The 22,723-nt window shown below is 44.8% G+C and overlaps 1 protein-coding gene across 1 annotated transcript in view; it reads right to left on the minus strand.

The window, feature by feature from the left end:
* LOC135519092 (unconventional myosin-XVI-like) overlaps positions 1-22,723 on the minus strand; it is a 290,319-nt gene that overhangs the window by 140,967 nt on the left and 126,629 nt on the right. The window contains 5 exon segments of the mRNA XM_064944150.1: positions 10,091-10,156; positions 14,423-14,533; positions 14,695-14,839; positions 15,409-15,559; positions 20,765-20,840. Of these exon segments, the coding sequence (XP_064800222.1) occupies positions 10,091-10,156; positions 14,423-14,533; positions 14,695-14,839; positions 15,409-15,559; positions 20,765-20,840 (549 nt within the window).

The raw sequence follows: 22,723 nt of genomic DNA on the forward strand, positions 1-22,723 counted from the left end.
TCTGGCATCTTCCCTAATATTTGGAACCAATATTCACCCCAATCCACAAAAGTGGAGACAAATTTGACCCCAATAACTACCGTGGAATATGCGTCAACAGTAACCTTGGGAAAATCCTCTGCATTATCATTAACAGCAGACTCATACATTTCCTCAATGAAAACAATGTACTGAGCAAATGTCAAATTGGCTTTTTACCAAATTACCGTACAACAGATCATGTATTCACCCTACACACCTTATTTGACAACCAAACAAACCAAAACAAAGGCAAAGTCTTCTCATGCTTTGTTGATTTCAAAAAAGCCTTTGACTCAATTTGGCATGAGGGTCTGCTATACAAATTGATGGAAAGTGGTGTAGGGGGTAAAACATACAACATTATAAAATCCATGTACATAAACCACAAGTGTGCGGTTAAAATTGGCAAAAAACATACACATTTCTTCACATAGGGTCATGGGGTGAGACAGGGATGCAGCTCAAGTCCCACGCTCTTCAACATATATATCAACGAATTGGCGCGGGCACTAGAAAAGTCTGCAGCACCCGGCCTCACCCTACTAGAATCTGAAGTCAAATGTCTACTGCTTGCTGATGATCTGGTGCTTCTATCACCAACCAAGGAGGGCCTACAGCAGCACCTAGATGTTCTGCACAGATTCTGCCAGACCTGGGCCCTGACAGTAAATCTCAGTAAGACCAAAATAATGGTGTTCCAAAAAAGGTCCAGTCGCCAGGACCACAAATACAAATTCCATCTAGACACCATTGCCCTGGAGCACACAAAAAACTATACATACCTTGGCCTAAACATCAGTGCCACAGGTAACTTACACAAAGCTGTGAACGATCTGAGAGACAAGGCAAGAAGGGCCATCAAAAGGAACATAAAATTCAACATACCAATTAGGATCTGTCTAAAAATACTTGAATCAGTCATAGAGCCCATTGCCCTTTATGGTTGTGAGGTCTGGGGTCCGCTCACCATCCAGGACTTCAGAAAATGGGACAAACACCAAATTGAGACTCTGCATGCAGAATTCTGCAAAAATATAATCTGTGTACAACGTAGAACACCAAATAATGCATGCAGAGCAGAATTTGTCAGATACCCGCTAATTATCCAAATCCAGAAAAGAGCCCCCTAAAAGGAAGCGATTCCCAAACCTTCTATAACAAAGCCATCACCTAAATCAATTCATGAGAAAACAACCAAATCATGAGAAAACAAAAAGATAATTACTTGACACATTGGAAATATTATTTTTTTAAACAGAGCAAACTAGAATGCTTTTTGGCCCCAAACAGAGAGTACACAGTGGCAGAATACCTGACCACTGTGCCTGACCCAAACTTAAGGAAAGCTTTGACTATGTACAGACTCAGTGAGCATAGCCTTGCCATTGAGAAAGGCCGCCGTAGGCAGACATGGCTCTCAAGAGAAGACAGGCTATGTGCTCACTGCCCACAAAATGAGGTGGAAACAGCTGCACTTTCTAACCTCCTGCCCAATGTATGACCATATTAGAGAGACATATTTCCCTCAGATTACACAGATTCAACATGAATTCGAAAACAAATCCAATTTTGATACACTCCCATATCTACTGGGTGAAATTCCAGTGTGCCATCACAGCAGCAAGATTTGTGACCTGTTGTCACAAGAAAAGGTCAACCAGTGAAGAACAAACACCATTGCAAATACAACCCAATTGTATGCTTATTTATTTTCCCTTGTATACTTTAACCATTTGTACATCGTTACAACACGTGACATGTGTAATGTCTTTATTGTTTTGAAACTTCTGTATGTGTAATGTTTACTGTACATTTTTTATTTTTTATTTCACTTTTGTGTGTTATCTACCTTACTTGCTTTGGCAATGTTAACACGTTTCCCATGCCAATAAAGCCCCTTGAATTGAATTGAATTGAGAGAGAGGTATAGACAGAGAGAGGGAGAGATAGATAGAGAGAGTGAGAGAGAGAGAGAGTAAGGGAGAGAGAGGTATAGACAGAGAGGGAGAGATAGATAGAGAAAGAGAGGGAGAGAGGTTTAGACAGAGGGAGAAATGGAGAGAGAGATAGACAGAGAGAGTGAGAAAGGAATAGACAGGGGGAGAGAGAGTCTGAGAGAGCGAGAGAGCGAGTCAGAGAGAGTCAGAGAGAGAGAGTCAGAGAGAGAGATTCAGACAGAGAGAGAGAGAGCCAGAGAGAGGGAGTCTGAGAGAGAGAGTCAGAGAGAGAAAGAGTCAGAGAGAGGGAGATAATCAGAGAGGGAGAGTCAGAGAGAGAGATTCAGAGAGAGTCAGAGAGAGGGAGTGAGAGAGAGAGAGTCAGACTTTATATATTGTCTACCTCGCTTGCTTTGGCAATGTTGACACATGTTTCCCATGCCAATAAAGCACCTTGAATTGAATTGAATTGAGAGAAAGAGGGATAAAAGAGAGAACAGAAGAATTTAGAGAGCATAGTGTTAAAGCCCATTCTTACATAACACACACCTTACAAAAAAGGACATTAAATCCTGCCTCACACCTAGTGTCGTGTGTTTCAAGGATTTCTGTGGCACTAATCATGTTCAGAACAGCATGGCTTCTGTCCACTCCTGTACAAGCCTGAGCCACATCAAACACTACATCCATAGCCCACAAGCAATACATTAACTATCCCCCTCCCAAAACCCAACTCGTGATAAAAACATCCACCAGTCCAGCAACCCCCCCCGCCAAAACCCAACCCATAAAAAAAACATTCATCAGTCCACCCCCCCCCCAAAAAAACACATAAAAAAAACATTCACCAGACCAGCATAACCCCCCCCCCAAACCCAGCTTCAAATACCTTACTACCCTGCCTAGGCCTTGCCACAGTACCAAACCCAGCTTCAAATACCTTACTACCCTGCCTAGGCCTTGCCACAGTACCAAACCCAGCTTCAAATACCTTACTACCCTGCCTAGGCCTTGCCACAGTACCAAACCCAGCTTCAAATACCTCACTACCCTGCCTAGGCCTTGCCACAGTACCAAACCCAGCTTCAAATACCTCACTACCCTGCCTAGGCCTTGCCACAGTACCAAACCCAGCTTCAAATACCTCACTACCCTGCCTAGGCCTCGCCACAGTACCAAACCCATCTTCAAATACCTCACTACCCTGCCTAGGCCTTGCCACAGTACCAAACCCATCTTCAAATACCTCACTACCCTGCCTAGGCCTTGCCACAGTACCAAACCCAGCTTCAAATACCTCACTACCCTGCCTAGGCCCAGTACCAAACCCAGCTTCAAATACCTCACTACCCTGCCTAGGCCTTGCCACAGTACCAAACCCAGCTTCAAATACCTCACTACCCTGCCTAGGCCCAGTACCAAACCCAGCTTCAAATACCTTACTACCCTGCCTAGGCCTCGCCACAGTACCAAACCCATCTTCAAATACCTCACTACCCTGCCTAGGCCTTGCCACAGTACCAAACCCAGCTTCAAATACCTCACTACCCTGCCTAGGCCTTGCCACAGTACCAAACCCAGCTTCAAATACCTCACTACCCTGCCTAGGCCTTGCCACAGTACCAAACCCAGCTTCAAATACCTCACTACCCTGCCTAGGCCTTGCCACAGTACCAAACCCAGCTTCAAATACCTCACTACCCTGCCTAGGCCCAGTACCAAACCCGGCAGCTGGTTCCTTTACCAAGCCAGCCTCAAACAACCCCAAACTTCTGCCCCATCACCTAGCAGATATGAGTGGGCACCGTGGGCACTGGGGTTGGAGGGGAAGAGAGGATGGAGGTTGTTTTTGGGGTAGAGTGCCAGATGTCAGCGGGTGACAGCCGGTTAACAGTGTTTCACACATGTTGTGACGTATATCCCTCTCACTCTCTCAGGTGGAGAGTGTGCGCCTGGCAGGCAGGATGTGTTCAAATCAGCCAGGTCAATGATACAAGTCAATTATCGACGTCCATCCATGTGACATAAAAGCCGCCCACTGGAGGCTGCAGTGAGCACTGTTACGTTAAAGTAGGTTTTGCTCGGTCTTTGTGGACAGGGATGACAGATGGCTGTAAGCATCTCGCTCATATTCCAAAGTTCAAATTCAATGATAGAAAGATGTTTTTGATATCTCAAACGTTAACCCTTACCTTAACCATTCAGAGATAATGTCTAACCTTAAGATTTCTGAGATTTGCCGAAACTTAACCCTAACCTTAAAAATGTGAAGTTAATGCCTAAACTTAACACTAAACACTTTGGAATTTGACGTTTGCAACAACTTCGAAATTTGACGTTTGAGAAACATAGATGAATGTTTAATTCTGACGTGAGACTGTGAGAGCTAGTTGGTTAAATTCTGCCAGATTAGAGGTACAGATTTGGGGTGTGATAGCACTGACAGGGTGGTTGGGCATCTCTCCAAACCCAGCTCGGGGTACCCCAATCCCCCCCCCCAAAAAAAACACACACGCACACACACACGCACGCACGCACGCACGCACACACACACACACACACACACACACACACATACTCCATTAGGGCAGTGGGCAGAGTGATGATAGTTATCTGGTTGTATTGTATATCTTCAGACAGTGAGAACAGCTTGTCCCCCTGATGGAACTGTTCAGCTATCATGGCCATTTTTGCCACACAAGGCAGGTTATGGCAGATACACCACATGCGAGGTACGTCGGACAGCCTACCACGTAGCCTGTGTCAGACATAGCCTACCACGTAGCCCGTGTCAGACATAACCTACCACGTAGCCTGTGTCAGACATAGACTACCACTTAGCCTGTGTCAGACATAGCCTACCACGTAGCCTGTGTCCGACATAACCTACCACGTAGCCTGTGTCATACATAGACTACCACTTAGCCTGTGTCAGACATAACCTACCACGTAGCCTGTGTCAGACATAGCCTACCACGTAGCCTGTGTCCGACATAGCCTACCACTTAGCCTGTGTCAGACATAGCCTACCACTTAGCCTGTGTCAGACATAGCCTACCACATAGCCTGTGTCAGACATAGCCTACCACATAGCCTGTGTCAGACATAGCCTACCACTTAGCCTGTGTCAGACATAGCCTACCACATAGCCTGTGTCAGACATAGCCTACCACTTAGTCTGTGTCAGACATAGACTAGCATGTGGAAAGCCTGTGTCAGACATAGACTAGCAGGTGGAAAGCCTGTGTCAGACATAGCCTACCACTTAGCCTGTGTCAGACATAGACTAGCATGTGGAAAGCCTGTATCAGACATAGACTAGCATGTGGAAAGCCTGTATCAGACATAGACTAGCAGGTGGAAAGCCTGTGTCAGACATAGACTAGCAGGTGGAAAGCCTGTGTCAGACATAGCCTACCACTTAGCCTGTGTCAGACATAGACTAGCAGGTGGAAAGCCTGTGTCAAACATAGACTACCACATAGCCTGTGTCAGCCTACCACGTAGCCTGTGTCAGACATAGACTACCACTTAGCCTGTGCCAGACATAGCCTACCACTTAGCCTGTGTCAGACATAGACTAGCATGTGGAAAGCCTGTGTCAGACATAGACTAGCAGGTGGAAAGCCTGTGTCAGACATAGCTAAGAGCCTGTCTAAGAGAGATGACATGTGTACTTTATGTAAAGACTGAAAGAAACAGGTTTCTGTCAGCTTTATGTAAATGCCTGTCTGATACAGTAAGATACGTGTGCACACCACAAACGCCTGTCTAGGCTACGGCCCAGCAGATATACAGAGTGAGGGAGTGACTGAGTGACTGAGTGAGAGAGAGAGAGAGAGAGAGAGACTGAGTAACATTAAGAAATGCTATAGATGGAAGGAATGCAGTTTGGAAACCTACCAAAAAACAATTAGGCAACAACAAATTCAATCCCTTTTAGACAATTTCCTGGGTAAAACGTTCCACTGTAATAGTGAAGGTGTAAACTTGGCAGTAGAAAATCTTAACAGTATATTTGACCTCTCAGCTTCCCTATCAAATCTAAAAATCTCAAATAGAAAACCGAAGAAAATTAACAACAATGACAAATGGTTTGATGAAGAATGCAAAATTCTAAGAAAGAAATTGAGAAACCTGTCCAACCAAAAACATAGAGACCCGGAAAACCTGAGTCTACGCCTTCACTATGGTGAATCACTAAAACAATACAGAAATACACTACGGAAAAAGAAGGAACAGCATGTCAGAAATCAGCTCAATGTAATTGAAGAATCCATAGACTCTAACCACTTCTGGGAAAATTGGAAAACACTAAACAAACAACAACACGAAGAATTATCTATCCAAAATGGAGATGTATGGGTAAACCACTTCTCCAATCTTTTTGGCTCTATAACAAAGAATAAAGAGCAAAAACATATACATGATCAAATACAGATCTTAGAATCAACTATTAAAGACTACCAGAACCCACTGGATTCTCCAATAACATTGAATGAGTTACAGGACAAAATAAAAACCCTCAAACCCAAAAAGGCCTGTGGTGTTGATGGTATCCTCAATGAAATGATCAAATATACAGACAACAAATTCCAATTGGCTATACTAAAACTCTTTAACATCATCCTTAGCTCTGGCATCTTCCCCAATATTTGGAACCAAGGACTGATCACCCCAATCCACAAAAATGGAGACAAATTTGACCCCAATAACTACCGTGGAATATGCGTCAACAGTAACCTTGGGAAAATCCTCTGCATTATCATTAACAGCAGACTCGTACACTTCCTCAATGAAAACAATGTACTGAGCAAATGTCAAATTGGCTTTTTACCAAATTACCGTACAACAGACCATGTATTCACCCTGCACACCCTAATTGACAACCAAACAAACCAAAACAAAGGCAAAGTCTTCTCATGCTTTGTTGATTTCAAAAAAAGCCTTCGACTCAATTTGGCATGAGGGTCTGCTATACAAACTGATGGAAAGTGGTGTTGGGGGTAAAACATACGACATCATAAAATCCATGTACACAAACAACAAGTGTGCGGTTAAAATTGGCAAAAAACACACACATTTCTTCACACAGGGTCGTGGGGTTAGACAGGGATGCAGCTTAAGCCCCACCCTCTTCAACATATATATCAACGAACTGGCGCGGGCACTAGAAAAGTCTGCAGCACCCGGCCTCACCCTACTAGAATCTGAAGTCAAATGTCTGCTGTTTGCTGATGATCTGGTGCTTCTGTCACCAACCAAGGAGGGCCTACAGCAGCACCTAGATCTTATGCACAGATTCTGTCAGACCTGGGCCCTGACAGTAAATCTCAGTAAGACCAAAATAATGGTGTTCCAAAAAAGGTCCAGTCACCAGGACCACAAATACAAATTCCATCTAGACACTGTTGCCCTAGAGCACACAAAAAACTATACATACCTTGGCCTAAACATCAGCGCCACAGGTAACTTCCACAAAGCTGTGAACGATCTGAGAGACAAGGCAAGAAGGGCATTCTATGCCATCAAAAGGAACATAAATTTCAACATACCAATTAGGATTTGGCTAAAAATACTTGAATCAGTCATAGAGCCCATTGCCCTTTATGGTTGTGAGGTCTGGGGTCCGCTCACCAACCAAGACTTCACAAAATGGGACAAACACCAAATTGAGACTCTGCACGCAGAATTCTGCAAAAATATCCTCAGTGTACAACGTAGAACACCAAATAATGCATGCAGAGCAGAATTAGGCCGATACCCACTAATTATCAAAATCCAGAAAAGAGCAGTTAAATTCTATAACCACCTAAAAGGAAGCGATTCCCAAACCTTCCACAACAAAGCCATCACCTACAGAGAGATGAACCTGGAGAAGAGTCCCCTAAGCAAGCTGGTCCTGGGGCTCTGTTCACAAACACACCCTACAGATCCCCATGACAGCAGCACAATTAGACCCAACCAAATCATGAGAAAACAAAAAGATAATTACTTGACACATTGGAAAGAATTAACAAAAAAACAGAGCAAACTAGAATGCTATTTGGCCCTACACAGAGAGTACACAGCGGCAGAATACCTGACCACTGTGACTGACCAAAAATTAAGGAAAGCTTTGACTATGTACAGACTCAGCGAGCATAGCCTTGCTATTGAGAAAGGCCGCCGTAGGCAGACATGGCTCTCAAGGGAAGACAGGCTATGTGCTCACTGCCCACAAAATGAGGTGGAAACTGAGCTGCACTTCCTAACCTCCTGCCCAATGTATGACCATATTAGAGAGACATATTTCCCTCAGATTACACAGATCCACAAAGAATTCGAAAACAAATCCAATTTTGAAAAACTCCCATATCTACTGGGTGAAATTCCACAGTGTGCCATCAGAGCAGCAAGATTTGTGACCTGTTGCCACGAGAAAAGGGCAACCAGTGAAGAACACGCACCATTGTAAATACAACACATATCTATGCTTATTTATTTTATCTTGTGTCCTTTACCATTTGCACATTGTAAAAACACTGTATATATATATATAATATGACATTTGTAATGTCTTTATTGTTTTGAAACTTCTGTATGTGTGATGTCTACTGTTAATTTTTATTGTTTATTTCACTTTATATATTATATACCTTACTTGCTTTGGCAATGTTAACACATGTTTCCCATGCCAATAAAGCCCCTTGAATTGAATTGAATTGAATTGAGAGAGAGAGAGAGAGAGAGAGAGAGAGAGAGAGAGAGAGAGAGAGAGAGAGATGTGTGTGTGTGTGTGGGGGGGGTATAAATGCAGAGTCAGACCTCTACTGTGTATCACCCACAGGAAGAGTGCATTATTAATGGTCCACATCAAGGCCAAATTCCACCCATTCATACTAGACTAATGACACACCCAACAGGGAACTCAACACACACGTATAGTGTACAATACATTCAGTCACACACTCTCCATGACTGACAAGATATGGTTAAAGTCAGAAGTTTACATACACTTAGGTTAGAGTCATTAAAACTCGTTTTTCAACCACTCCACAAATTTCTTGTGAACAAACTATAGATTTGGCAAGTTGGTTAGGACATCTACTTTCCAAAAATTGTTTACAGAGAGATTATTTCACTTATTATTCAGTGTATTACAATTCCAGTTGGTCAGAAGTTTACATACACTAAGTTGACTGTGCCTTTAAACAGCTTGGAAAATTCCAGAAAATTATGTCATGGCTTTACAAGCTTCTGATAGGCTAATTGATATCATTTGAGTCAATTGGGGGTGTACCTGTGGATGTATTTCAAGGCCTACCTTCAAACTCAGTGCCTCTTTGCTTGACATCATGGGAAAATCAAAAGAAATCAGCCAAGACCTCAGTAAAATAATTCTGGTTCATCCTTAGGAGAAATTTACAAACGACTGAAGGTACCAAGTTCATCTGTACAAACAATAGTACGCAAGTATAAACACCATGGGACCATGCAGCCGTTATACCGTTCAGGAAGGAGACCCGTTCTGTCTCCTAGAGATGAATGTAATTTGGTGCAAAAAGTACAAATCAATCCCAGAACGACAGCCAAGGACCTTGTGAAGATGCTTGAGGAAACAGGTACAAAATATTCTATATCCACAGTAAAACGAGTCCTATATCGACATAACCTGAAAGGCCGCTCAGCAAGGAAGAAGCCACTGCTCCAAAACTGCCATAAAAAAGACAGACTACGGTTTGCAACTGCACATGGGGACAAAGATTGTACTTTTTGGAGAAATGTCCTCGGGTCTGATGAAACAAAAATAGAACTGTTTGGCCATAATGACCTTCGTTATGTTTGGAGGAAAAGGGGGATGTTTGCAAGCCGAAGAACATCATCCCAACCGTGAAGCATGGGTGTGGCAGCATCATGTTGTGGGGGTGCTTTTCTGCTGTGATTGGGGGTCCCATAGGGCAGCGCACCATTGGCCCAGTGTCGTCCGGGTTTGGCCCGGGGTAGGCCGTCATTGTAAATAAGAATTTGTTCTTAACTGACTTGCTTAGTTCTAAAAAGGTTGCATTTAAAAAATATTTGTACAAAGAAAATGGTGAGTACAGATGTTTTGTGGCCCCCACCCCTGCTGTAGTGTGTAGTGAGATACTCACCAGTGTAGAGTAGATGGGGAGGTCTTTGTTCGGATTGACCAGGAGGAGAATGTGTCCGATGTAGGTCTGAAAAAAAACAGGCCTTATTTTACATCCCCTGTAGAAATTTAAAGTGAGAGAGCGCTTCTATTCCATGGACAAATGAATAAATACACAATGAAATATTGTAACATCAATGGTGGGGTATACAGTCCCCAGAGTTTGGTTTAGGGCATCACTGTGTGCTCTTGAACTAAGGCATGTCTGGTCAAACTACCAGCCACTGGGGTTAACACAGAAGTCCACCGAGACCATGTAATAGGCCTAATGTCTGTAATCAAGTTGTAGCACAAAGCCCCATCTCTCATGGAGCCTGAAGGTCATGTTAGGACTAAGAACTAAATCCCTTCTCCAATCACAGTGAGAGTTGGAGAGGCTTTCCAGGCCCTCAGCACTACTGCTATGCTAGCCAATTGAGCTAACTGAGCTAACTGCTGAAACCACTCCTCCAACTATGACATCAACGCAGAGTTTATAATGTTGTTATAAAGTTAATGTTGTATAGGCTTCATGATGGTAACGTTTCAGTTGGATGTGTTGTTGTCTCTGGGTCAGTTTAGGAGAAAGACTTGGGATTTTATATTGATTCATGTGTTTGTTTTGTTTGATTATTTAAATAATATTAGCTGTTTATTTATTGGAGGTAGACATGTATTCTTATTTCATTTCTATAGTTCTTCTTTCTTCCTACTGTAGACCCTCAGGCTGTCTAGATACTGCTGCCAAAACGCCGTCCTCTGACAAAGATATACAGTAAACACTAACCCTTACAGCTACTACTGTACAGCTGCTAGGTGCTAGCCCTACTTCCCACAAAAATACCTGAGCTGGCTGAATGCTAACTGCTAACCCTATGTTCTCTAGGAGGCCCTGCTGGGGCTGGATGGGATAAGGTATCACTAAAATGCTGCCCTGCCTGTCCTCAGGCCTGGCCTGAAAATGAATGAGCTACAAAGTCCCCTCAGATGTTGATCGAAGGTTAGTTTGGCATTTTCACTCCTAATGGTTTAGGTGAGGATGGACAAGGATAGATGATTCTAGATCCGTGCTTTTCTCCTCCTTCTCTCTCCCTCCTCTCTCCTCCTCTTTATTTTTCCCTGTCATGTCTCCTTTTTCTATTGGCCATCCTGGCTCCTTTGCTTTCTCCTCATCTCATTGCTTCCCCCTCTTCTCTGTCCTCTCTCAATATACCCCCTCTTCTCTGTCCTCTCTCAATATACCCACTCTTCTCTGTCCTCTCTCAATCTACCCACTCTTCTCTGTCCTCTCTCAATATACCCCCTCTTCTCTGTCCTCTCTCAATATACCCACTCTTCTCTGTCCTCTCTCAATCTACCCACTCTTCTCTGTCCTCTCTCAATCTACCCCCTCTTCTCTGTCCTCTCTCAATATACCCAACTCTTCTCTGTCCTCTCTCAATGTACCCACTCTTCTCTGTCCTCTCTCAATGTACCCACTCTTCTCTGTCCTCTCTCAATCTACCCACTCTTCTCTGTCCTCTCTCAATCTACCCACTCTTCTCTGTCCTCTCTCAATCTACCCACTCTTCTCTGTCCTCTCTCAATCTACCCACTCTTCTCTGTCCTCTCTCAATCTACCCACTCTTCTCTGTCCTCTCTCAATGTACCCACTCTTCCCTGTCCTCTCTCAATGTACCCACTCTTCTCTGTCCTCTCTCAATCTACCCACTCTTCTCTGTCCTCTCTCAATCTACCCACTCTTCTCTGTCCTCTCTCAATCTACCCACTCTTCTCTGTCCTCTCTCAATATACCCACTCTTCTCTGTCCTCTCTCAATCTACCCACTCTTCTCTGTCCTCTCTCAATCTACCCACTCTTCTCTGTCCTCTCTCAATATACCCACTCTTCTCTGTCCTCTCTCAATCTACCCCCTCTTCTCTGTCCTCTCTCAATGTACCCACTCTTCTCTGTCCTCTCTCAATGTACCCACTCTTCTCTGTCCTCTCTCAATGTACCCACTCTTCTCTGTCCTCTCTCAATGTACCCACTCTTCTCTGTCCTCTCTCAATATACGCACTCTTCTCTGTCCTCTCTCAATGTACCCACTCTTCTCTGTCCCCTCTCAATCTACCCTCTCTTCTCTGTCCTCTCTCAATGTACCCACTCTTCTATGTCCTCTCTCAATCTACCCACTCTTCTATGTCCTCTCTCAATATACCCCCTCTTTTCTGTCCTCTTTCAATCTACCCCCTCTTTTCTGTCCTCTTTCAATCTACCCCCTCTCTCCATGTCCAACAAGCCAGTCTCTCCCCCATCTGTGGCTCAGTAAAAACCAAACTATCGGAGCCTTTTCACACACAGTTATGAGAATAGCCGGGGTGTTCCACATTGGTCTGGCTCCAGTCATTCTACAGCACCATCCTCCACGTGGAGCTATAGACCAGGCAACAGTGAAATGTGGTTACAATCAGTGGTGTAAAGTACTTAAATACAAATACTTTGAAGTACTACTTAAGCTGTTTTTGGGGGTATCTGTACTTTACTTAACTATTTATATTTTGAACTTTTACTTTTACTTCAATAACGTACTTTTAATCCACACATTTTCCCTGACACACAAAAGTACTTGTTACATTTTGAATGCTTAGCAGGACAGGAAAATGGTCCAATTCACACAATTGCCTCTGGTCATCTAATGCCTCTGATCTGGAGGATTCACTAAACACAAATTATTTGTTTGTAAATTATGTGTTGGAGTGTGCCCCTGGCTATCTGTAAATAAATAAAAAAGAAAATGGTGCCATCTGGTTTGCTTAATAAGGCATTTAAAATGATTTATACTTTTACTTTTGATACATAAGTATGTTTTAGCAATTACATTTACTTTTGATACGTACGTATACTTTATACCAAATACCTTTAGACTTTTACTCAAGTAGAATTTTACTGGGTGACTTTTACTTTTTATTGAGTCATTTTCTATGAAGGAATCTTTACTTTTACTTAAGTCTGGCATCTGGGTACTTTTTCCACCACTGGTTAGAATGTGCAGAAACCAAAATGAAAATGGCTGTATCCTGTCTCTCATATTTTCTCATAATTGCAGTCATGGATTTTGTCCATCGAACCAAAACGGCATTGATTCTCCATTATGGGATATTTATCCTTTGTGTGAGTGCCGCGTGTCCGTGTGTATCTGTGCGTATATCTGTGTAGTACATTTAGGCTGGCTCTTAGTAGTTCTATTCATCCCCCATCACTGGGTCTTGTCCCTGGCAACAGCAGACAATGAGTCTCCTGGGACACCTTCCAGACACCAGACCCTGGCCAGAGCTCACACACTCCACTCACACATCAGCCACTAGCCCACAATACAGGACAGAGAGGGGTGGGGGACTGACTCAAAGAGGGTACCAACCCTATAACTGCCACTAGCAGCCACCAGTGCCTGGCTGGGCAACAGAGACAGATAAACAGGACAACCACCCATGTACCAGTCACGTGCAATAACACAGGTCCAGTAACTGCTCTGCAGGGCTGGAGGAGTGGAAGATTGGAGGAGTGGAGGAGTGGAGAGGAGGAGGGGTGGAGGGGTGGATGTGTGGAGGAGTGGAGGAGTGGAGAGGTGGAGGAGTGGAGGAGTGGAGAGGTGGAGGAGTGGAGAGGTGGAGAGGTGGAGGGGTGGAGGGGTTGAGGAGTGGAGGAGAGGAGAGGAGGAGTGGAGGGGTTGAGGAGTGGAGGGGTTGAGGAGTGGAGGGGTGGAGGAGTGGAGGGGTGGAGGAGTGGAGGGGTTGAGGAGTGGATGTGTGGAGGGGTGGAGAGGTGGAGGAGTGGAGAGGAGGAGGGGTGGAGGAGTGGAGAGGTGGAGGAGTGGAGAGGAGGAGGGGTGGAGAGTGGAGAGGTGGAGGGGTGGAGGAGTGGAGGGGTTGAGGAGTGGATGTGTGGAGGGTGGAGGGGTGGAGAGGTGGAGGGGTGGAGGAGTGGAGGGGTGGAGGAGTGGAGGGGTTGAGGAGTGGATGTGTGGAGGGGTGGAGTGGTGGAGATGTGGAGGAGTGGAGAGGTGGAGAGGTGGAGATTTGGAGGGGTAGAGGAGTGGAGAGGTGGAGGGGTGGAGGAGTGGAGGGGTTGAGGAGTGGAGGGGTGGAGGTGTGGAGAGGTGGAGGGGTGAAGGGTGCTGGTTTCCCTCCTCAACTCTGGATCTGGGGACAGTCAGGGGAAAGACTGCCCAGTGTGCAAGCTGGCATCTCACGATCAATAGATCACTCCAATGGTATGTTAGTGTGTCCATGTGTGTGTCCGTGTGTGTCTGTTTGCGTGTGTGTGTTCTACCTACATATATCTGGTCGTTGCCAAAGCGTTTCTGCATCTCGTAGAGCAGGCTGCTGTCTGTGAGCTCACTGAGAGATGCCAGGTCATCATTAGGCGCCGGAGGCATCAGCTTCACCTGCAACACCACACCACACAGGTTACCATAGAAACCACACATGGACTTGGTTTCCCATACAGAAACTGTGAACTTTTCTGCAATAGAGATGTGAAGTGTATAGCAGTAGTGAACATATTGAGTGTACACTTCGTTGTAGTGCAAATGTTGAGTGTACTTGCCTGCTCCAGTTTGCAGGGTCCTGTGGGTCCATCTAGACCGTTGTCCTGTGAAGGATATCTGCTCAGCCCCCCTCCCAACTCCCTGAACATGGCACACTTCTCCAACAGACTGTCCCTCTTAGAGAGGGGCATGGAGAGGGGGGTCCTACAGGGTTGGGCAGGAGGTACAATTATTACTAAGCGAATCATTTGCTTTTGAATACTGATACCGAAACATCTTGAACTATATTTTATGGCCTTAGGCACTGCATTGCAGTTGCTAGCTGTGCCACTAGAGATCCTGGTTCGAGTCCAGGCTCTGTCGCAGACGGCCATGACCGGGAGACCATGGCCGGCAGGGATGTTCTTGTCCCATTGCACTCTAGTAACTCCTGTGACCGGCCGGGCGCATGCACGCTGAGACGGTCACCAGGTGTACGGCGTTTCCTCCGACACATTGGTGCGGCTGGCTTTTGGGTTAGGTGGGCATTGTGTCAAGAAGCAGTGGGGCTTGGTTGGGTTGTGTTTCGGAGGACGTATGGCTCTCGACCTTCGTCTCTCCCAAGTCCGTACAGGAGTTGCAGCAATGAGACAAGACTATAACTACCAATTGGATACCATGAAATTGGGGAGAAAAAGGGGTAAAAAGTAGAAGAAAAAGAATAATACTATAATGTGTGTAATATAGATAAGTGAGGTAATTTGATCATTTGATGAATTGATCATCAAACTCACAGGTTCTTGACGGGGATGGTGTGGTCGTGTTCGCCTCCATCGTAGCGTTTGTCTGTAGGGGCCGGTGGGACAGAGGGGTCCTTCAGTCTCTCTACCCAGCATTCCTCTGCTCTCAGCAGCATGTTCATGATGGGGTCGGATGCTGCTATACCTGAAACCAGGCCAGGGAACACAGCAGGTTAAGAGAATAACCACTAAGGGTTAACAATGAGAGACTGTCTGTCAGACTGTTACAAATGTATTACTAAGTATTATAAATCAGGTAGTTTAAGTCCTGAATGCTGATTGGCTGAAACAGCATTTTAGCCGTGTGTATATCACACAATATGACACAAAAATACTTGTTTACTGTTCTATTTATGTTGGTAGCAATAAGGCACCTCAGGCATTTGTGGTATATGGCCAATATACCACACGCCCTCTGAACCTATTGCTGAACTACAGTATAGTGGTCAGGAGACGTTGTAGTCACTGATGGGTACTTTCAGCACTTTCAATGCTACAGCGTTTTTATCTAGCTGCAAAGGTATAGAATGTTGCATAGACATTTATGTTGAACACCAGCCAATTATTGAAACACATAAAATGTTCTCCAAGATCAATACTCTGAACATTAATGACAAGTTAAATAGACAATACCATTCAAAGGGACGCTTTGAGATTTAAATCATGCTAGACTAATTCACCAAGGGCCTCATCCAAACCCATCCATATAGATGTGCCAGTGCTGAGAGTGTGAACCCCACTGAGGATCGATCCATCTGAGCTTCAGAGATAGGGGGAGTTAAGATCCCCTCCATCTGAGCTTCAAGAGATAGGGGGAGTTAAGATCCCCTCCATCTGTAATGAGGTCTAAAAGGCCACAGGGGAGGGATACAGCTTGATCCTCTTGTCTTTCATACAGTGACAACACTTCTTTCTCTCTGTCTCTCTCTCTCTCTCTTGCACGAACACATCGTGTGGAGTCTAAGCGAAAACGACAGGATTATGTCTCCCTGTGGTGTCACATCTATCCCTGAGTTAAACCTACATGTTAGAATGGACTATTGATTACTGCTAGAGAAGGTTTCTGATTCCGCTATTGGATGAGGAGTGCAATAGGCTGCAATAGGCGTATCTCCCACTATGATGGAGAGGTTGACATGGAGAGCACGAGTCTCTCTCCTCCTTTCCCTCTGCATCCACATCTGGGGTGCACTGACATTCAACGCTTTAGACAGTCTCTACATTATGCACCACAATAACAAAGTTCTACTAGTTATTCTCTGGGGGTTTCAACGGCAGTGCACTTCAGCATTGCTGTGGCATTTGTTGCATTGCATTTGGTTATTAACTAGCAACTCTTGCAACTCTGTATGCTGTCCAGGCAAAGGAAACAAAGTCTATTTTTCCCTGGGGATTTCATGCCTGTGCTGTTGAGGCAGGGAGCCCCGGGGAATAGACAGGTTAGCATCCCTAACAGCAGGAGAGTGTCTGACAACAGATATTTCGCTGCAGACAGATGAAACAGAAGCCCATAGTTCCTGCGTGTTACCGCAAACAGCGACAAGGGGCTGTCTCTCAACTCCTCACACACGCGCATACGCAGACATGCATGCACACACACAAACACGCGGGCGCACACAAACTGTACAAACAAAAACAATCATACACACACACACAATCATGCATACACACACACAATCATGCATACACACAATGATGCATACAGACACACACATGCACATGAAATGAGAAGGAATCATGTTAGTGCTAATTGTTAATATACGATCTGGCAGAGTATGGAGTGTTAATTTTTATGTTTGGTTAATGGGGAAGGACATGGACACACATGGACACACACACACACACACACACACACACACACACACACACACACACACACACACACACACACACACACACACACACATCATATGGAATTGTTTTAAGATGGTCATACTATTGATTATTTATCACATCTGATTACCCCTGTAGGTGTAAAAAAAAGTTGAATAAAATTAAGTAATAGAAAATATTGATTTTGGCCATTACAACTAAAGCCCATAGAAACGCACAGAATAACACATTCATACATGGCAAATAGGACAGTCTAAAAAATAAGTCATAAGAAACAACGTTTTGAAGTGTCTGATGTAAAATATATCACGAGCCACTTTAAACAATGCTACCTAATATAATGTTTACATACCCTACATCATTCATCTCATATGTATACATACAGTATATACTGTACTCTATATCATCTACTGCATCTTTATGTAATACATGTATCACTAACCACTTTAACTATGCCACTTTGTTTACATACTCATCTCATATGTATATACGTACTCGATACCATCTACTGTACTGCCCCAGCCATAATTACTGTGTCTCCAGTGCGCCACCACAGTCCAGTACGTCCTGTGCCTCCTCCCCGCACTCGCCCTGAGGTGCGTGTCTTCAGCCCGGTGCCACCTGTACCGGTCCCATGCATCAGGCTCAAGTGCGCCTCTACAGTCCAGTACGTCCTGTGACTCCTCCCCGCACTCGCCCTGAGGTGCATGTCATCAGTCCGTTGCCACCTGTACCGGGTCCCACACACCAGGCCTCCAGTTCGCCTCCACAGTCCACGTTTCATAGTCCGGAACCTCCAACGATGGTCCACAGTCCGGAATCTCCAATGACGGTCCACAGTCCAGAACCTCCTGAGAAGGTCCGCGGTCCTGAACCTCCTGAGACGGTCTGTGGTCCGGGGGCCTCCAGCGACGATCTGCGGTCCAGAGCCTCCAGCGGGGGTTCCCAGTCCAGAGCCTCCTGCGAGGGTTCCCAGTCCAGAGCCTCCTGCGAGGGTTCCCAGTCCAGAGCCTCCGGTTGATGAACCACAGTCCTGAGTCCCTGGAGACAATCTACGGTCCGGAGACTCCGGCGACGATCTACGGTCCGGTTCCTCTGGCGACGATCTACGGTCCGGCTCTTCCGGCAACGAGCCATGGTCCAGTTCCTCCGATGAAGTGTCCACGAGCGGAGTGGGTACTTCGACCCGCACCGGAGCCGCCCCCCTTGACGTTAGATGCCCACCCGGACCTCCCCTATTGAGTCAGATTTTGCGGCCGGAGTCCGCACCTTTGGGGGGGGGGGTACTGTCACGCCCTGACCATAGAGAGCTTTTAATCTCTATGTTGGTTAGGTCGAGGTGTGATTTAAGGGTGGGTTATCTAGGTGAATTATAATTCAATGTTGGACCAGTATGGTTCCCAATCAGAGGCAGCTGTTTATCGTTGTCTCTGATTGGGGATCATATTTAGGTAGCCATTTCCCATTGTGCTTTGTGGGGTTGCCTGTTCGCACTATTATTTAGCTTCACGTTTCGTTTGGTATTTTGTTGTTTTTGTTCGGTGTTCATTTATTAAAGGAAAATGTACGACTACCACGCTGCACCTTGGTCCACTCATTTCGACGAGCGTGACAGTCAGACGTTTCGGGTAGTCTTCCACAAGCTTCCCACAATAAGTTGGGTGAATTTTGGCCCATTCCTCCTGACAGAGCTGGTGTAACTGAGTCAGGTTTGTAGGCCTCCTTGCTCGCACACACTTGTTCAGTTCTGACCATAAATGTTCTATAGGACTGAGGTCAGAGCTTTGTGATGGCCACTCCAATACCTTGACTTTGTTGTCCTTAAGCCATTTTGCCACAACTTTGAAAGTTTTTTATTTTACCTTTATTTTACTAGGCAAGTCAGTTAAGAACAAATTCTTATTTTTAATGACGGCCTAGGAACAGTGGGTTAACTGCCTGTCAGCTCGGGGATTCGAACTTGCAACCTTTCGGTTACTAGTCCAACGCTCTAACCACTAGGCTACCCTGCCGCCCCATGTATGCTTGGGGTCATTGTCCATTTGGAAGACCCGTTTACGACCAAGCTGTAACTTCCTGACTGATGTCTTGAGATGTTGTTTCAAAATGTCCAGATAGTTTTCTTGCCTCATGATGCCATCTATTTTGTGAATTGCACCAGTCCCTCCTGCAGCAAAGCACCCACACAACATGATGCTGCCACCCCTTGCTTCACGGTTGGGATGGTGTCTTCGGCTTGCAAGCATCCGCCTATTTCTTCCAAACATAACGATGGTCATTATGGCCAAACAGTTATATTTTTGTTTCATCAGACCAGATGACAGTTCTCCAAAAAGTACAATCATTGTCCCCATGTGCAAACCGTAGCCTGTCTTTTTTATGGCAGTTTTGGAGCAGTGGCTTTTTCCTTACTGAGCTGCATTTCAGGTTATGTCGATATAGGACATAAATACTTTAGTACCCGTTTCCTCCAGCATCTTCACAAGGTCCTTTGCTCTTGTTCTGGGATTGATTTGCACTTTTCAACATAAGTATGTTCATCTCTCTCCTTCCTGAGCGGTATGACGGCTGCGCGGTCCCATGGTGTTTATACTTGCGTACTATGGTTTGTACAGATGAACGTGGTACCTTCAGGTGTTTGGAAATTGCTCCTAAAGATGAACCAGACTTGTGGAGGTCTACAATTTCTTTCTGAGGTTGGCTGATTTCTTTTGATTTTCCAATGATGTCAAGCAAAGAGGCAATGAGTTTGAAGGTAAGTCTTGAAATAAATCCACAGGTACACCTCCAATTGACTCAAATGATGTTAATTAGCCAGAAGCGTGTACAGCCATGAGATCACTTTTCTGGAATTTTCCAAGCTGTTTAAAGGCACAGTCAATTTAGTGTATGTACACTTGTGACCTACTGGAATTGTGATACAGTGAATTAAATGTGAAATCATCTGTAAATAATTGATGGAGAAATGACTTGTGTCATGCACAAAGTAAATGTCCTAACCGACTTACCAAAACTAATGTTTGTTAACAAGAAATGTGTGGAGTGGTTGAAAAACTAGTTTTAATGACTCCAACCTAAGTGTATGTACAGTATAGTTGATTTCAGTTTACATACACTTATGTTACGGTCATAAACTCATTTGACAAACATCACTCTGTGAACTTTCACCACAGATGAGGAAGTGCAACCCTGGCGGACTGAGACGCATTCAATGCAATAAAACACGTTTCTAGTTGAAACTGACAGATTTTGCCAACTTTTTTGTTATGTAACTTAGATATACGCACCGGTGCGTCATTCGACTCTAGTGGGTTATCTGAGTGACCACTGGAACAGTAGGCTATGTAGATAACTCAGCTGGACCAATCGAAAGCCATCTATTTACTTCATTACAACCTGCCTAGCGTGTGTGTGTGTGTGTGTGTGTGTGTGTGTGTGTGTGTGTGTGTGTGTGTGTGTGTGTGTGGTGTGTGTGTGTGTGTGTGTGTGTGTGTGTGTGTGTGTCAGTGTATTATACCTGAGGGCTTGTCTTGGTTGCAGTTTAGGAGAGTTGGATCTGCTCTGTGCTTCAGCAGCTGGCTAACGATGCTTGTCTGCAAGGAGAGACGGACAGACATAGACACACACCTTCATTATAACACAGAAAATACCGTATCCATATCTACAAAACAGTTGTCTGATATGTAGCTGATACCATATCCATATCTACAAAACAGTTGTCTGATATGTAGCTGTCATCATCTCCTCTCTCAAACAGCCTCACCCATGATCTTCTCTGCCTTAGATCGCTTTATCTTCCTCTTCTGCCCTTTATATCTCTGTCACCACAAGTACAAAAGCACCAGATGATCAGCAAAGAAAAAGTCTCTCTCTCTCTCTCTCTCTCTTTACTCCTGATTTGTGGTGAGATGACAATGTTCCTCTGATGTGTAAAGGATAAGTTCCTCTCTGCATGATGATGATGTGTAAAGGATGGGTTCCTCTCTGCATGATGATGATGTGTAAAGGATGGGTTCCTCTCTGCATGATGATGAGGTGTAAAGGATGGGTTCCTCTCTGCATGATGATGAGGTGTAAAGGATGGGTTCCTCTCTGCATGATGATGAGGTGTAAAGGATGGGTTCCTCTCTGCATGATGATGAGGTGTAAAGGATGGGTTCCTCTCTGCATGATATGATGAGGTGTAAAGGATGGGTTCCTCTCTGCATGATGATGAGGTGTAAAGGATGGGTTCCTCTCTGCATGATGATGAGGTGTAAAGGATGGGTTCCTCTCTGCATGATGATGATGTATAAAGGATGGGTTCCTCTCTGCATGATGTGTAAAGAATGGGTTCCTCTCTGCATGATGATGATGTGTAAAGGATGGGTTCCTCTCTGCATGATGATGAGGTGTAAAGGATGGGTTCCTCTCTGCATGATGATGATGTATAAAGGATGGGTTCCTCTCTGCATGTTGAGGTGTAAAGGATGGGTTCATCTCTGCATGATGATGAGGTGTAAAGGATGGGTTCCTCTCTGCATGATGAGGTGTAAAGGATGGGTTCCTCTCTGCATGATGAGGTGTAAAGGATGGGTCACTCTCTGCATGATAAGGTGTAAAGGATGGGTTCCTCTCTGCATGATGAGGTGTAAAGGATGGGTTCCTCTCTGCATGATGATGAGGTGTAAAGGATGGGTTCCTCTCTGCATGATGATGATGTGTAAAGGATGGGTTCCTCTCTGCATGATGAGGTGTAAAGGATGGGTCACTCTCTGCATGATAAGGTGTAAAGGATGGGTTCCTCTCTGCATGATGATATATAAAGGATGGGTTCCTATCTGCATGATGATGAGGTGTAAAGGATGGGTTCCTCTCTGCATGATGAGGTGTAAAGGATGTGTTCCTTTTTGCATGATGATGAGGTGTAAAGGATGGGTTCCTCTCTGCATGATGATGAGGTGTAAAGGATGGGTTCCTCTCTGCATGATGAGGTGTAAAGGATGTGTTCCTTTTTGCATGATGATGAGGTGTAAAGGATGGGTTCCTCTCTGCATGATGATGAGGTGTAAAGGATGGGTTCCTTTCTGCATGATGATGATGTATAAAGGATGGGTTCCTCTCTGCATGATGATGATGTGTAAAGGATGGGTTCCTCTCTGCATGATGATGATGTGTAAAGGATGGGTTCCTCTCTGCATGATGATGAGGTGTAAAGGATGGGTTCCTCTCTGCATGGTGATGATGTATAAAGGATGGGTTCCTCTCTACATGATGATGATGTATTAAGGATGGGTTCCTCTCTGCATGATGTGTAAAGGATGGGTTCCTCTCTGCATAATGATGATGTATTAAGGATGGGTTCCTCTCTGCATGATGTGTAAAGTATGGGTTCCTCTCTGCATGGTGATGATGTATAAAGGATGGGTTCCTCTCTGCATGATGATGATGTGTAAAGGATGGGTTCCTCTCTGCATGATGATGAGGTGTAAAGGAT

Source organism: Oncorhynchus masou, chromosome 29 (assembly GCF_036934945.1).
Source record: "Oncorhynchus masou masou isolate Uvic2021 chromosome 29, UVic_Omas_1.1, whole genome shotgun sequence".
Taxonomy (NCBI): domain Eukaryota; kingdom Metazoa; phylum Chordata; class Actinopteri; order Salmoniformes; family Salmonidae; genus Oncorhynchus; species Oncorhynchus masou.